The 16,844-nt window shown below is 33.6% G+C and overlaps 1 protein-coding gene across 2 annotated transcripts in view; it reads left to right on the top strand.

Annotated features, from left to right (window-relative positions):
- Positions 1 to 11,304, top strand: part of LOC109045950 (solute carrier organic anion transporter family member 2B1-like) — a 35,722-nt gene extending 24,418 nt beyond the window's left edge. The window contains exons 14-16 of one of the 2 annotated variants that reach the window (XM_042734635.1): positions 8,854 to 8,918; positions 10,038 to 10,158; positions 10,471 to 11,304. In XM_042734635.1, coding sequence (XP_042590569.1) covers positions 8,854 to 8,918; positions 10,038 to 10,158; positions 10,471 to 10,636 — 352 coding nt within the window. In that variant the 3' untranslated portion in view covers positions 10,637 to 11,304. The remainder of the gene's footprint in view (positions 1 to 8,853; positions 8,919 to 10,037; positions 10,159 to 10,470) is intronic. The other variant, XR_006155929.1, reaches the window with a different exon arrangement.
- The last annotated feature ends 5,540 nt before the right edge of the window (positions 11,305 to 16,844 follow it).

Genomic DNA, 16,844 nt, shown 5'->3' with positions numbered 1-16,844 from the left:
AATATGATCTGTTGAATATGACCATCTAATGTGACCTCTTTATGTTTTATATATATCTGACAGTTACATATCTATATGTCTGTTTTTCTTAAGTTTAGTATGTTTTATATTAATACTCTGCATGAAGTATTGAGTTATAGTCAGAGAACAAGGTGTTTTTCGGGGTAGTAAGTGATTCTGTCATTTAATAATTTTGTGTGAAGAGAAAATCAAATGAAAAATACTTTTATGTGAAGAACAGTGGATTGATGTTGCTACTTTAAAAACTGGCAGTGAACGTTGTGGCATGATTTGTCTAAAAGGAAGAGTGTCAAAGTGAACTTGCATAGCAGGTTGAAGCTTGTTGATGTGCAACATTTGCATATTTGCTACCTACAGCATACTAAAAATTATTAATTTTATTATGCAAAAATTTTTTTTTTTTTTTTTTTTTTTTTTTTTTTTTACAAACAACTGTGGAGTAATCAATACTCTGTATACTAAATATTAAATCAATACTCTGTCTGACCTTTTAATCACTGCACTGATTAATCTTTTCACCCACTTTTTCTTTTAAAGCCAGATATGTCGCTCATCTGTCATGCATCTATGCCCTGCAGCTATAATATGTCATAGTATCATTATTCCATAGTCAAAAACCTGCCTGTGCAGGCCCTGTCAACATCACAAAAAAACTGCCATCAGCCTAATAACAGACCACAGGCACTCACTTTCGGAAAATCCTCAAAGGATATGTTAAAGACAATTTGGTAACACTTTCAGTGAAGCCCATATTTATAATACATCATAAGAGTATTCTTAAGGCATTATAATGAATGCATAATATATTATAAAAAACCTTATAATACGTATGTTAATCTCATGAGTAATCAACAGTTTTAATGTGTTATAATGTTTACTTATTTGTGGTTATAGCTTTTAAGATTATGATGATTTATAATACACAATGAACACAATGCATCCACTTAACTTACAATACATTACATAAAACATATTAATAATTAAAAATAACACACATATCCATCCATAACTAATTACTTTACGTAAAGCACACAAAGACCACTTATAAATAATAACAACGACAACAATAAAAATAAAAATGATATACTTTTTTCTTTAAACAGCCATAAGATCAGATTTTTGATCAGAAGAATGTGTAATATGGCACATCTGATCTATTTTATTCATGACAACTCTCTGAAGATTTGAGCATGGTGATGGATATGACAATATTAATGTATTTGGTCTTGGTGGAATAGATCTGATACGTTGCTGCTGCTGTTGGTTATTGCTGTAGTTGTAGATTATTGCTGCTGCAGCAAGCAAGTACATGAACTTGCTACTGCCAATGCATATGGCGATATGGTGACATGAGTATTTAAGACACACTGCTGCTGCACAAATAGCATATAAAATAACCCATAGCAGATCTATACAGGTGGAGCTGGGGAAGGTAGAGGGTTTCAGATAAACTGAAAAGTGCGATACAGGAATCTCTAGTGAATGCTAGCCAACCATATAACTGCAAGGCATTAAGCTCATTGGCTACATATGTAGCATGAACCAATCCGCTTGTGCCAAGTTGTTTAACTCTCTGAATATCATCAGTTACATTAACAACTGTCAGCCTGCACCATCTAGAGTTTCATGACTAAACTATATGTTTTGATCATGACAACTCTCTGAAGATTTTATCATGGTGATGGATATGAAAATCTTAATGTATTTGGTCTTGGTGGAACAGATCTGCTATGCTGCTGCTGCTGAATTGCTGCTGTTGGTTATTGCTGTAGTTGTAGATTATTGCTGCTGCTGCAAGCAAGTACAGGAACTTGCTGCTGCAAGCAGTACAGGAACTTGCTACTGCCAATGCATACGGTGATACGGTTCTGTGAGTATTTAAGACATACTGCTGCTGCACAACTAGCATATAAAATAACCTCCCAACAAAACTGGAAGAGGAAAACTGAACAATTAAATATGTATGCTGCTGCTATACAATAATATGCTTAAAATCATCCCTATAGGCAGAAGAAATAAAAAAAGGTACCCCCCCCCAACCCTGAACCTGAAGTAACCCCTAGCAACCACATGGCTCAGGCTCGGGCGGCCTGAGTAAATAGTTATAAATTTGTCATAATAATAATAATAATGATTTTTATTAATAATGTTTTTTGTTTGTTTGTTTGTTTGTTTGTTTTTCATTAACGTTCATCAATGTTACTGCAATGGAAATACTTACCTTTAACTTATTAATAGGCTAACAAAATATTTGGCGAAATAATAAATCACTGTACACCCTGTAGTTGTGGTATCATATGCCCAGGATTAATTCTGCCTCAAAGGCTACTGCTCATTTATTTTGATAATTTAAAATATTTATATTGCATATTAAGAACAATAATGTTTGCATTGTATGAACACATCTTTGCTAAAGGCATGGCTCATTCCAAGATGGTCTTGAGCAGGACACTACAGCGACTGTAACAACTCATAATGTAATAACTGCACATAATGTATTACATAAGTATTACATTATTGTAATAAAATGTTCATAATGTAACAAAATGTAATAAAATCTTGAGCTCATAATGTAATAACAATTATTACATTATGAAAAATGTATTACATTACAAACAGACCAAAAAATGTTGTAATATTACTCATGATAAAGTATAAGCAGCCCAGTATAAGGGACAGTCAAAATATTTGTGCTGTTATTTAGCCTATATATATATATATATATATATATATATATAGATATATATATATATATATATATATATATATATATAAGAGATAGATATATAGAGATAAATGCAAAAATTTATCTCAGACGTGAACATATTATTTGCTTTGCTTAATCTTTTCAGGTACAAATTAATTTATTTTTAGAATTAAGTTGTACATGAATGGATTAAACAAAGTAAATATGTTCACGTCTGAGATTCATTTTAGCATTTATACAGAATAACTAAACTATAGCTGAACTTTAATGAGGGGACACTGTGTTAGAATCATGAAAAAAAAAAAAAAAACTCTTTAATTAAAATTCTGAATGCATTAGTCTAGTATGTGTGCAAAGAGTGCTCCCTTTATAATTTCAAATGCACTGACCCTGTCACTCATCTCAGTTCATCGGTTCAGTGGACATGTCTGTGATTAGCTACACTGCTCAACACTGCAAACATTGTAAATCAAAACATCTGATGCTCTCCAGAGCGCAAATGTAAATATGCACAGAAGAGTTTTCCAGATATGTTATTATTGTTTTTTGTTTGTTTTGTGCGAGAGTGATTAGCTCCCTAAATTGGGCGTGACATGATAACCTGCTTTCTGTATGGATTTAATTTGGAATATTGCTTAAATAAGGGAACAGTTGGCAATCATACTTTGCATGTTTTAAACATTTAGATGATGTTCTTACTTTTGGCCATGCATTAAAATCACACTATGTAACTTTTTATGTGTTCAAAATTTACAAAATGTATATAATGAGCGAGTACATCATAAATTCATCTACCAAACTGCTTTTTTGTCTTATCCCAAATCACTACAGTACATTTATAATAAGTGATTATTTTTGGACTATTGTAGCCTGTTCGGGTCGTCACTGCTGCGGAGTAACACATACCTGTGTGAATCGCCATAGACATAAAATTGGAGAAGTAGCTCTGGCTAGAATGTTCTTCCACGGGATGCATGCAGTTCTGTTTATTAACCGCTAGAGTGCCAAAAGTGAAGTGAAGTGAAATGAAGTGACATACAGCCAAGTATGGTGACCCATACTCAGAATTCTTGCTCTGCATTTAACCCATCTAAAATGCACACACACAGCAGTGAACACACACACACACCATGAACACACACCCGGAGCAGTGGGCAGCCATTTATGCTGCAGCACCCGGGGAGCAGTTGGGGGTTTGGTGCCTTGCTCAAGGCCACTTCAGTCGTGGTATTGCCGGCCCAAGACTCAAACTCAGAACCTTAGGGTTAGGAGTCAAACTCTCTAACCACTAGGCCACAACTTCCCCAAAATTTACATAGTGTTGCTTTCAAATCCTTGAAAGAGCGCAGTTTGCTGACATATTTACTCTAAAGTCTGTGTGAACCAGAAGTTGCTGCCAACTAGATTTCAGTGTGGTGGTGTATTTCCAGCTGAAATGCAATATTGAGTAGAGGGCGGGGTTTTATTTTTGCGCTTCTCCTCTCATCTCTAACTCACAGCAGACTTATGGGTGGGGGGGTGTGGTTAAGCATATTCTTCCCAAGCTTTAAAAAATAAAAAAACATAAAAACAAAACAAATACAGAACGAAAGCAAAATGATCAGATTTTGATTAAAGATTACCAAAACAAAAAAAAAATTCAGAGGATTAACTTGCACAGATTAATTGTTGACCTTAAGACTTGCAATGTGCACTAACAAAATAAATATTGTACATTTTGATTTCATGTGGACTTTAACATCTCAGGTAATGTCCATGGTAAGATGACAATGACAGTGGTTACATATAAATATATTTTAATTGATCAAAATTATTGCTAGGAACAATTCAGTTGTGCCCCTACCAAATTCTGTGTCCTTGAATTGAAGGCATTTTTTATGAACAAATTAAAAAAATAAAAACTAAAGGTTTCCAAAGTCTAATGTAGTCTGGGATAGATCGCGTTATCTGCCTCAGGCATCGGCAGCACAGAACAATTCTTCACTTTAATACAAGTTACTAACGTGAATGTACATCAGAGGATATGTTGGAAAATAAAGTACAACTTACAATCACAAATAATTTCTGGGCCTATAAGCAGTTTTAATCAGGGAAATCATCGGTATAACTGCCTGTGAAGTGTCAGTTAGGTGGCATTTACCTCAGGAAGATAAAACCGTCTAATCATACAGTATCACCAAAATTATAAATACATTAGGCCAATACATTTGTGTAGAATATAAACAAGTTTTTATAACAACCATTTAAATGACTATCCCCATGTTTCACAGACAAGGCTTAAGCCTAATGCCATACTAAAATGTACATCTGAGCTGTTTCAACTGAAAGAAACTTGCTCTTACTGATCTTAAAATATATCAGTGCCTTTATTTTGTCTCAAAAATGCACACCAGTAATGTTTTTTTCTAAGGCACGTTTATAAAAATGACTTAAATGTCCTAATTGAACTTTGGCCTAATCCAGACTTAGTTTAAACCCTGTCTGTGAAACCAAGCCTATATCTCAAAAATTAAGCATGTCATAATCACAAAATTAGTAAGCTTTTTATATTTTAAAAAATACAATTTCACAATGTAGCCTAATAAGCCTGATTTTCTTTTAATAAAACTATGATTGTTTTGTGCTTAAATGTATTATATTGAAAGATAATTATGATATTTTAAACATAATAATAATAATAATAATTGTTTTAAATTATGAGCAGGTATTACCTTATGAACTGTTATTACATTATAAGCTGCCACAGTGTGTGTAATAAATTTATCATACAATAACCTATTCAATATGTGAAAAATTGTTATGAGCTCAGAATTCTATTACATTTTGAGAAAATTATTACATTGTGAACATTTTATTACAATAATAATGTAATACATATTACATTATGTACAGTTTTTACATTATGTGCAGTTATTACATAATGAGTTGCTGTGACGACTATATTTAAATGCAGTTGTCTGTTTTTATATTAATTGGGTCTGAATTAAAATTCACAACACAGAAATGCTGTGCATGCTGCTGCTGAGAAAAATCTCGATGACTGAATGTCTATGCAAGCTGCTGCTACTGCACAAGAGACTGAACTGCTGAGAGATCCATAACTTAGGCATAAAAGTAGCTAGGTGAATGCCTATTTTACTCTAACACGTTGTCTACGCCAGACCTGAGCATCACAACATGACAAAGTTGATAGACCCATTACGATAGGTAAAGCTGTCCGCAATGTATGCAGTGCAATATAACCAATGCAACAAAACTTCTGCTACTGCTGCTACGATAATATTCATTAACATTTTAATACTGAGTTGAAGTAGACGCGGTTGCTGTTAATGATATTTACAGTGTTGTGGTAGGAATTTACTGTGCGAGCTGTTACGGTTGTAATATTTAATCAGAATTTACGAAGCATAATCTACTGCTTTTGCACGTAACCTGCTGTAAGCCCTGTTGAATAAGCAAAGTAATAAATGCCTATTGCACCTTAAAGAGTTAAATTTACCCTTCATGATTTATCACTAAAATTTCATGCAACTAAAGCACTTTCTGCTGCCACTGCTATATTAGCAAAAATAATAATATGACTAACTAATATTTCTAACCTTGCATCTGAACTTGCTATGCATGCTATAAAATTTTCTTACATTGCGATCTGAATAGCTATGCATACTGGCTGCTGCACAAAAGTATTATAATTGCTACTGCCCCTTTATTGAATAACCAAAAACAACCAATTGATGCTTATTTCACTTTGAAGAGTTCTATAAACCCTGTTGAATTGAATAGCAAAATAATAAAATGCCTATTTAACCTAAAAGGTTCACTTGCATCCAAACGTTATCTAATCACTGAAATTCCATGCAACTAAATGTACTTTGTGCTGCCGCTGCTATATAAGCAAAAATAATTGGATTGCCATGCAGACTGCTGCTAATAATTCTAAGATTGCGTCTGAATTCTGTTATGCGTGCTGCTGCTATTAAAATTCACAAAACTAGCGATCTGAATAGCAATGCATACTGCTGCTACAGCTGCATGAATGTACTTAGAATTGCTATAAACATCTTTATTAACAAGCAAACACAATCAAATAATGCCTATGTCACTTTGGAGAGTTCACAAAATCTACTGTAAGCCCTGTTAAATAACAAAGAAATAAAATTACACTTAAAAGAGTTACTTACCCCATGCGTTATCACTGAAATTTCAAGCAACTAAAGTACTTTCTGCTGCCGCTGCTATATTAGCATATAATTTGACTTTGCTGCTAATATTATTTTTGACATTGCATATGAATTTGCTATGCATGCTGCTGCTATTAAATTAGCTACATGTGATCTGAATAACTATGCATACTGCTGCTACAGCTGCACAAAGGTACTTAGAATTCTTAAGCCCCTTTTAAATAAATGAAATGCAAGTGATGCTTATTCGCTCGAGGAGTTCACATGAATTCCATTTTTAGTCACTGAAACTTCAATAATTGAAAGTTGCTTTGGATAAAAGCGTCTGCAAAATGCATAAATGTGAATGTAAACTATGGTCTAACTACTGCTGCTGCAACTAAACACGTTTTGATTTGCTATGCATACTGCTATTAATAATTCGCTAATAATGCAATCTGATTCTGTGGATACTGCTGCTACGCTCCATGAAAGTACTAGAATTGCTGTAGCCCATCCATGCATTATCACCGAAATTTCATGCAACTAAAGTATTTTCTGCTGCCCCTGCTATATTAGCAATAATAATTGGTTGCTATGCAGACTGCTGCTAATATTATTTCTAACATTGCATCTGAATTTGCTATTAAATTTGCTAAAGATTGCGATCTGAATAGCTATGCATACTGCTGCTACAACTGCATGAAAGTACTTAGAATTACTGTAAGCATCTTTATTAAACAACGAACGCAAACAAATAATGCCTATTTTGCTTGAAGAGTTCACAAAATCTCTGTACGCCCTGTTAAATAAATTAAGTAATAAAAGCCTATTCCAATTTTAAACAGTTACTTACCCCATGTGTTATCACTGAAATTTCATGGAACCAGATACTTTCTGCTGCTGCTGTTATAAACAACAGTGATAATTTGACTTGATTTTCTATGCATACTGCTATTAACAATTCACTAATAACGCAATCTGAATTCAATGATACTGCTGCTACACTCCATGAAAGTACTATAATTGCTGTAATCCCAATCCTCAACCAAGGTGACGAGTGAAATAGAGATGTGGCCCCTTTAAAAATGAGCGCTTCCTTTTCTGAGTGCATTACAGTGTGACACGAGTACAAATATAAGCGGGTATATTATTTTCTGCTGCTCATTATGTTGTTATGGTTAAATAGATAAGGTTGTTGACAGTTTGACATTAATGAAAGACAGTTATACGGGTTCAACTTGACTTAAACTGTGAACAACTGTGAAATGCCAACTGCAAACCGACCCCACTAGTGAGGTGTGCATCTGAAAGCCATCTGTTCACGCATTGCAGGAATCTCTAGTGAATGCTAGCCAGCCATATAAATGCGAGGCAGTAAGCTCATTGGCTGCATATGCAGCATGAACCAATCAGCCTGTGCCAAGTTGTTTAACTCTCTGAATATCATCAGTTACGTTAACAACCATCAGCCTGCGCCATCTAGATTTTCATGACTGATGTATATATTTATTGTAATCAGTAAGATAGTAAGATAATGTACAGATCTTAAATAAATAATGTCAAGATATGAGATTTATAATCCATTATAAATTAAGTGGATTTAACGGTGTTTATTGTGTGTTATAAATAATCATTCTCATAAAAGTTATAACAACAAATAAGTAAGTTTTATAATGTATTAGAATTTTTATGATTATTTATGAGATGAGATATATATATATATATATATATATATATATATATATATATATATATATATATATATATATATATATTATATAATGCATTATGCATTCTTTATAATGCCTTACGGGTACCCTTTCATAGAAATTTATTTCAAAGAGCTCATATGGCCATATTCTGAAATGTAACTGAAAGGCCTTGTAAAAAATAAAAAAATAAAAAAATAAAATAAAATTAATAATAATAATAATTATGTATGGTTTATTGGCTTTTATTCAGGACTGTGACTCCAGAAGACAAATCTTTTGCCTTGGGAATTCAGTTCATGCTGTTTCGAGTGCTCGGTAAGCAAAATAATTTAATCATGCAAAACGGACACATGTCATATTTTAACAGAAACATGTTACAACCAAAGCCTGGTATGTGGGCACTGAGAAAGTGAACAAAACAAAAGCAAGCATATCAAAGCATGATAATAACAATTTCAGGCAGTAGTAGCAAAGTCCCTTTAAGACAAGTCATGTCACTCGGCGGCCATCTTTGAAACACCTCTCGGGCATCCAAGTGCAACTCCTATCTCTTTGAATGGGGAAACACCAAATTCTACAAATCTGGTCACTAGGCTTGCGATTAAATTTCATCTTTGAAAACGCCAAAGAAATCTGATAACAACTGTGTCATAAATGTTGTTTTAAATAACGTCATAAAAAGCTTATTATTCATGCTAGATCAGCCAGTGCGCATGCGCAGTCCTGAACGCACATCTCAGAGCGCTGACTGTTTCTATAGCAACCAGGACACATCTAACGGCAGCTGCAGTGACACACTGACTTTACCGATTAGCAATTGGCTCCTTCATTCAGAAGGTGGGGCTTCCTGCGATTGAGAGGCCATATTGAGTGTTGCATTCTTCCCCATTCCAAACTATACGAGTGACATGTCTTGGGTATTCTATAGTCTTTGGTAGTAGTGAGAGGCTTGGTACATCAGTTCAGACATGTTAAGCCATGGTGCTTGTGGTTAAAATAGGTTTAAATCTGGTCTGTACTATGTCTAATCTATTAAAGAGGCAAAATCTCAAAAATAAAATAAGAAGTTATGGTGAAATTAAAGAAAAACAACATACAACCATACATCATAATTCAGATCTGCCCTTAGTGTTATCTGTCTTTGTTTATACAACATGTTTTCCAAGTTTTGTGAAAGTTGGAGTGATATCTTAAAAAAAAAATTATATCTTACCATCCATCATAACAGATATCATATCATTAACAGGAATAGGTGTGTTAAGACAATATTTGAACCTTTCAGTTATGGATCTCATAGTCTTTGGTGGTGTTTTATGTAACTTATGAATGTGTGAATGGTATTGATCAACACAATGGCGGGTTATATAATTTTTGCTGAGTCTGGTTATATTTTCTAAAAAGATATATTAATAAAGAACTTTCATTCCTTGATAGCTTTCCTTCCAGCTCCAGTGCTCTATGGCCGTGCCATTGATACAGCATGCGTTCTGTGGGGAAAGAAATGCAATAAGATAACTTCATGTCGCTACTACGATTTAGACCTTTTCAGACACAGGTAAAATTCTAAATTACACTTCTCTGAAAGGCAGAGTGCCTTATACTGTTTGTATTAGTATGGATTTTGTAAAAAATAAAATTAAAAATAAATAAATAATTATTTGGTAATCGGTTTGTGCTGCTCTAGCTGGACTCCCATCTGGCAAAGGTTGTAAAAGTGTCTCCTTGTCTTCCCAAAGAAAGCCCCCCAAAGTCCACAAAAACAGACAAGCCTTACCAGGCTGAGATAGATTCAAACCAACTGATTTAAGGTTTTTTTTTTTCTTCAGCAGGGTAAACTTACGTTTGTTAAATATTTTTTGATTCACAGATTCCTGGGACTCCAGATATTCTTTATATTTGGTGGTTTCGTCTGTTTTTTCCTGTCTTTTATGGTGCTTAGAAGAACAAATTCAACCCAGGAACAGAATGAGAAGATGAACAATCAAGAAATGAAAGAGGCCAAACAGATGATAAGCAGTTCAAATGGACACTGAAATACACAAATGATCCTTAGAGAGTAACTACTCAAATAGGCCAAGTTTGACACAGGATGAAACTAGGCTGTGAACACACTTATTGCAACAAACAGTTTCCATCAGTCAGACAAAATAAATAATTCCACTTTAAAATACATGTTATTGTTTATGTATTATCTCTGCCAGTAAGCCTGAAATATTTTATTTTCTTCTCATTGGAGTTAATATATTTTTGTCTGTGAGCACTCAGTTATACTTTACACATGTCTATATGCTACAAATGTGAAAATGTGAGTAGTGTTATTTGAACTCACTATTTAGTGTAGACAAGGAGCAAAGTATGTTGATATAAACTGACCCTCTGTTTTGGTGTGACTTCTGTGGTGTCTTTTTTAACTGTGATGTGTTTATGACTAGTCTGTTGGTAATTTTGGAATGCACACTAACATATTTTGCTTTTGTTGCAGTTTATGTAACATGTTAGATATATTAATATTTTATAGTGTATGAAAGATCTATTCATATTGGTGCATCTGAAGCTTTTTTATATGATTTGTATTGCACTGGTGTATTGTACATTTATGGATAATCAATCACATGAATATATGTGGCATTTACCTTCACATAAGTATCTACATTTATCTATGTTTTGTTGAAACAAAATAAAAAATGTCATATTTCATAAACGGCTTGTCTGATGTGTTTTGATTGAACTAAAATGTTTCTGTACAGTGCGCTACATACTAACAGGCCAAATAATCACGTGTACAAAGATCCAAATGTTAACGTTTCTTTGTCTAATCTCAATAATACTAGAGGGGCATTGATTTTAAAGAGCAGGTCATATGGGCTTTTGAAAAATATCTTTTTTGCAGTTTATAATGTAGCTATCCTTAAATGAAAACAATCTGCAAAGTTGTTAATCAAAAAAGTGCATGATAAATAAAGATATTGTCTTTCAAAAGAGAGATATGATTCTGAATCGCCTTAACGAGTTGTCATATTTTCAAATCTTTTGCCTGTATACGCCACTGGGTAACACATCTGCATAATTCCCGCCTTCCCATGAAATACGAACAGAGTCTGACCTGCCCACAAACACTTCTGCTAGTTAGTGTGTTTACAACATGTTGAGAAGACACTGTGTTCAAGGATACCACAGAAATACAATTCGAACCCTTTGTTGTGTTCATGTTATTTTACCAAGGACTGCCTCTCTAATTTTGGCTTTTATCTTCATTGGCTCCCAGATAGCATGTAGTAATTGGCCAATTCTGACAATGTTTCGGCACGGTTCAGTCATAGACGGTTACATTAACATAGCAATAATTAACATAAAACTGTTTTAAACATGACTTAAGACCTTTACAGTATCTTATAATGATAACTACATGTTTAATGTCGCCACGCAGCGCTGGTTCTCGTGCCCGAGCTCGAGTCGTGTTCGGTGGGGAACTGCTCACGGCTGAGACCGCCCCCCTGCGTTTCACTCATAGCTGAAATATACTGCGATTGCCTTTATAACCTGCCCAAAAACAAACAGTAAACAGCTCTGAGGACATATCTTAACATCCAAAGTATTTGTATTCTGTATCTTTACGAATAAAATCGTTTATTTTATGCAAAGCATCAGGCTTTTCCATGACGCGAAAAGACCGTGACACTCGTTAAAGGTGATTCATACCGCGCAACATGTTGCTCTGCATAAAATTGAAAGATATACAGCAGTGTGCTGTCAGCACAGTAACGATTTTATAGATAACATAAAATGTATACAAACCTGTATTTTACCGACAAATGCATCAATTCGATGGCGCTAAGAGCTGCTCTCTCCAGAAGAGAAGCAAAATCCCCGCGATAAATAACTCAACCGCTGGGTTAAGTCTGACCCAGGATCTGAGTAATACAAAAACTACCCAAACATTGGGTTGTTACATTTGACCCAGGAGCTGCAAAACAACCCAAACACTGGGTTGTTACGACCCAGGAGCTGGGTAACACAAAAACGGAAAAAAATAACCCAAAAAAATGACCCAAAAGGCTCAACCCAGCATTTGGGTTAAAAAAATAACCCCAAAAAAAGTGTGGTAATGTAGCACACGCATCGTTTTATCTGTTCTTTATACTGCTTTTTGTAATGTTTTAAATAAATTATTGTGACGTACATTTATCTGCCTGTTACACTTTGTATATTGTCAAAATGGTTATGTATTATAGGGTGGAATAGGGAGCTTAAAATGATCTTTTTTATATAATAGTATATTAACTAAGATAATAGTCACTGTCAATATATCTATATTGCTTTTTTTTTGTGAAGTGGCTAAAAAGTTTCGTATAAGGAGTGAGTTAGAGGCTCAAAGATATCTATATAATAGTAAAATATATTTGCATAAAAAATATCATTTAAATATCATATAAGGGATTTGCATAGATTTGTATATCCTGTAACTGAAAGGTATACCACAACCTTTGCATATGGCAAATACATGGTAAATTTACAAACTGCAGTTTGTACATAATTTATAAAGATCTGCAAATGATATGTAATACATTTAGAAGTGATGAATAGTTTACAATTCATCATTAACTAATAATTTATAAATGACTTATAACAGAACGTTATTATAAAGTGTTACCGCAATATGTTTTTCATCTTTGATCTAAGTATTGTTGTGTGGGTCTAGAGTGTTTACGCTGCAGAAAACTGACGAGCAACACTACAGCCCGCCAACAAAGAGGAGGATGATGGCGGTCCAGCATATTCACAGAGGAAGGTTTGTTTTTTAGCTTAAACATTCTTATTTTTGTAAATGCACGTTGTTTTTCCCCCCATATTTCTTAAAGTATGTACGAGTGAAGATTTAAGTGTGTATAAGGTCGTTGTTTTCAAATAACCTCAACTAAATACATGAGCTAGTTTCAGTTATTTTTATGATGAGAATGTACGCCAGTCATATATGTGTGGCAGATGTGAAATTAAAGAAGGGCAACAGAATTAAAAGCCCAAATAAGACCAACTACACCACCCCAAGTTGGATTACAGGGGAATTACTCTAAATGAGAATAAAGCTCACAGGTTCAGTTCAGTGGGGTCAGGTATGAGACACAAAAATTATACAAAAGATTTGTTTATTTAACAATAATAAAAACACAAAGATGCACTACCCAGTACATCACGAAAACACTAGCAAAAGAATGTGTAATTCACAAACGACAATACACATTACAAACAATATACAGATTGGGGATCGGCGTCCAGCTCCTCTCAGGAATAAGTCCCAAAACTCTCCCACACAAAATAAAAAGAAAAACAGCAAAAAAAAACCAAAACAAAACAAACATGCACACAAGCACAGACACACTGCACCTCACTACGGAGCATGGTAATCAGTGAACAATACCTACACCAAGAGTAATAGGAAACAACTCCTAGTCCTTCTGCCGCCCCAATTCTAAAAGAAGATCAATCACTAATAGACATACACACATTCCATACACTTAAACACCTTGTCAGACTGTAAAGCTGTAGAAACAGTCAAGGCTAAAAGGCAAAACCTGTACCGCTTACAAGCCAGGTAATATACCAATTGATACTCACACAAAAATTTTTTTCCTGTACTCAAGTATTACAGTAAGTGGCCAACCAAATGATGGTTCTACCGCCCCGCGTGCCACCGCCGCCGCGTCTGCAAAGTGCATTTGCAGCTTTTGACCGTTGAGTGGCGCTTTAACCACAAGTTAAACAAGCGCATCAAAGCACATTTTCGCAAATAGCCGTCAGATTTGCCTCACCGATGTGTTACATTTGACGGCTGCAGTCGGGGAAAATGATAGAAAAACACTGTAGTTAAAATATTTAATATTCACAGATGAAAGTTTATAGATATTATGAAGTTATGTGCATTTCTTAGAACGAATTCAAGCAGGATAAATGTCAAGCCTATGAGCCTGTGCTTATATTTTCTCTAAGCTGCACAGTATAACACTATATTTTAGATTTGACACATTTAATAGGTGTGCAGTATTATTTATTTAATATGAATAATTATATTAATTATAATTTATATTTATTATATTCATTTAATTATTATAATTATATGTTATATTATTCTAAAGAAATGGTGGTTTACTTTGCATTGAAGCATTAAAAGTGGTCCATTTTAGTGAGCTAGGCTACATGGATTTATATGCAAATGTCAATATTCTCACATATTAGGCTTATTTTAATTTATATTTTAAAATTCCTTCAGTAAAACAGCATGCATTTTTGTCATGCACTACTTTGTTATTCGTTACCCTGTCCTTCATTTTTGATGGATAACTTCTGATAGATATATAGATAAATATATATAGATAGATAAAATAGATATCTGTCTGTACCATGATTAAGAAATTGTTGCTTGTAATTTAAAATTTTTTTTCTTTATTTTAGTAAAACGTGAGGCACTGAATAATTTCGCTCCCATTATTTAGGCCTAATTAAAACAAGAAATGAATAAATTAAATCTGCATGATTTAGCTAAATCATTGAAACTCTAAAGAAAGGACGGATTAATAAAATGTCCTCACATTTAAACTCAAGTTCTCTCATTATAATCAACAAAATGCACACGATGTAAAAAAGAGCTTCATTAATTGACAACTTCAGTGATTTTAAAGGGAGCCTTCTCTACTTGCTTTCTTATAGTTTAAGTAAAAAATAAATAAATAAACAAATAAAATGATAAATTGCAGCTGCATTTAAATGCAGGTGTGTAAAATATTAGACTGCATGATTTACGCAGCACATGATGCTGAGTGCACACACAGCATTTATTCTTATTTGTCTACATATTTTATCTTCATTACAAATCTTGTTTGGTTTTATTTTGGATAATTGCATGTTAAAGTGATTTACTTTGTAATGTATATGCAAAATGTGAATTATTATTTATATTCAAGTGTTTGTGCGAAAATTATTAATGTTCATGCATGACAGGGAGGCGCCCTCTTGATCACTTAATTTTTTTCCTGATAATGAATTAACTTAAAATTGGGATGTCTCACATACATGAGAAATATATCTACAGAAAGCTTGAAATGTCTTTTAAACGAATCAATTCAAAACGAAAGCATTATGTAATCTGTGAAGGTTTAATTTCTTTCTAAAGGCGCGTCCATGTGGAGAGAGTCAGCACTGTAAATTTCATCTTGCAGCCAACAAGAAAACATTTGTTTGTTAATAAATAATTAAAATGTCTCCTTTTTCACAATTAAGCTACTTTTGCCTGTGCTTTGTGGCAAACTTAAGGCATGTGCTTCAGCGCGGAATATATTAAGGCTCATTATGGATTATAGGTGTAAATTTTAGATAAACCTGCAATTAGTTGAATAATGAACAAGATTGAACGACTAGTAACTAGAAAAAATCTTACGTGGGGGCAGACCTATTAAATACCCTCTAGACATCTCTGTTCAAGTTTTTAAAAATCATTTTATACTCGTTTGCATAAATTCTTCTTTCAGGAACGGTCCGTAATGGAGAGATGCCTTAACACTGATTTTTCCTCTGAAACACAAAAACCAAAATTGAAATAAAAAGGTATTTTATGTTTTGAGAATGGCCAACCCTTCTCTGCAGATATTGTTGCTTCTGGCTTGTGCATTGTCAAAACAACAAAAACAAACAAACATAAATACACACACAAACACACACACACACACACACACACACACACACACAATATATATATATATATATATATATATATATATATATATATATATATATATATATAAACAAAAACTCCAAAATGTTTTTTTGTCACGTCTGTAATGCATGTGTATTTCCCAAATCTAAAACAGCCTATAAAACATGTTCATAGACAGATACTTTACTGATGTCTGACTCTGTTTGGGATTTAGAAAAACATAAAGAGATGGTTCAATATATTGGTAATGAATAGGCTACATTCTGAGAGAATTTATATTTAACAGTCTAAAAAATATTGTGTGGACACAACAAATAAAAATAATACAACAGTTTGCATCTTTTTTTTTTCCTCTTTTTTTTGAGTTAAGGCAATTTCCTCTGAAATTAAGTTATAATAACTAATAAACTATATTGCGCTATACAGTATTCAACATTTGACAGTGGATCAAAACCTTTCCTCAAAGTTGTCCTATAACCAATATGACGAGGCAATTGTCCTACCTAAACCTGTTCTGCAAAGTTTGAAACCCTCAT

This window comes from Cyprinus carpio, chromosome B11 (genome assembly GCF_018340385.1).
Source record: "Cyprinus carpio isolate SPL01 chromosome B11, ASM1834038v1, whole genome shotgun sequence".
Lineage (NCBI taxonomy): Eukaryota > Metazoa > Chordata > Actinopteri > Cypriniformes > Cyprinidae > Cyprinus > Cyprinus carpio.
This window is presented reverse-complemented; position numbering and strand designations above follow the sequence as displayed.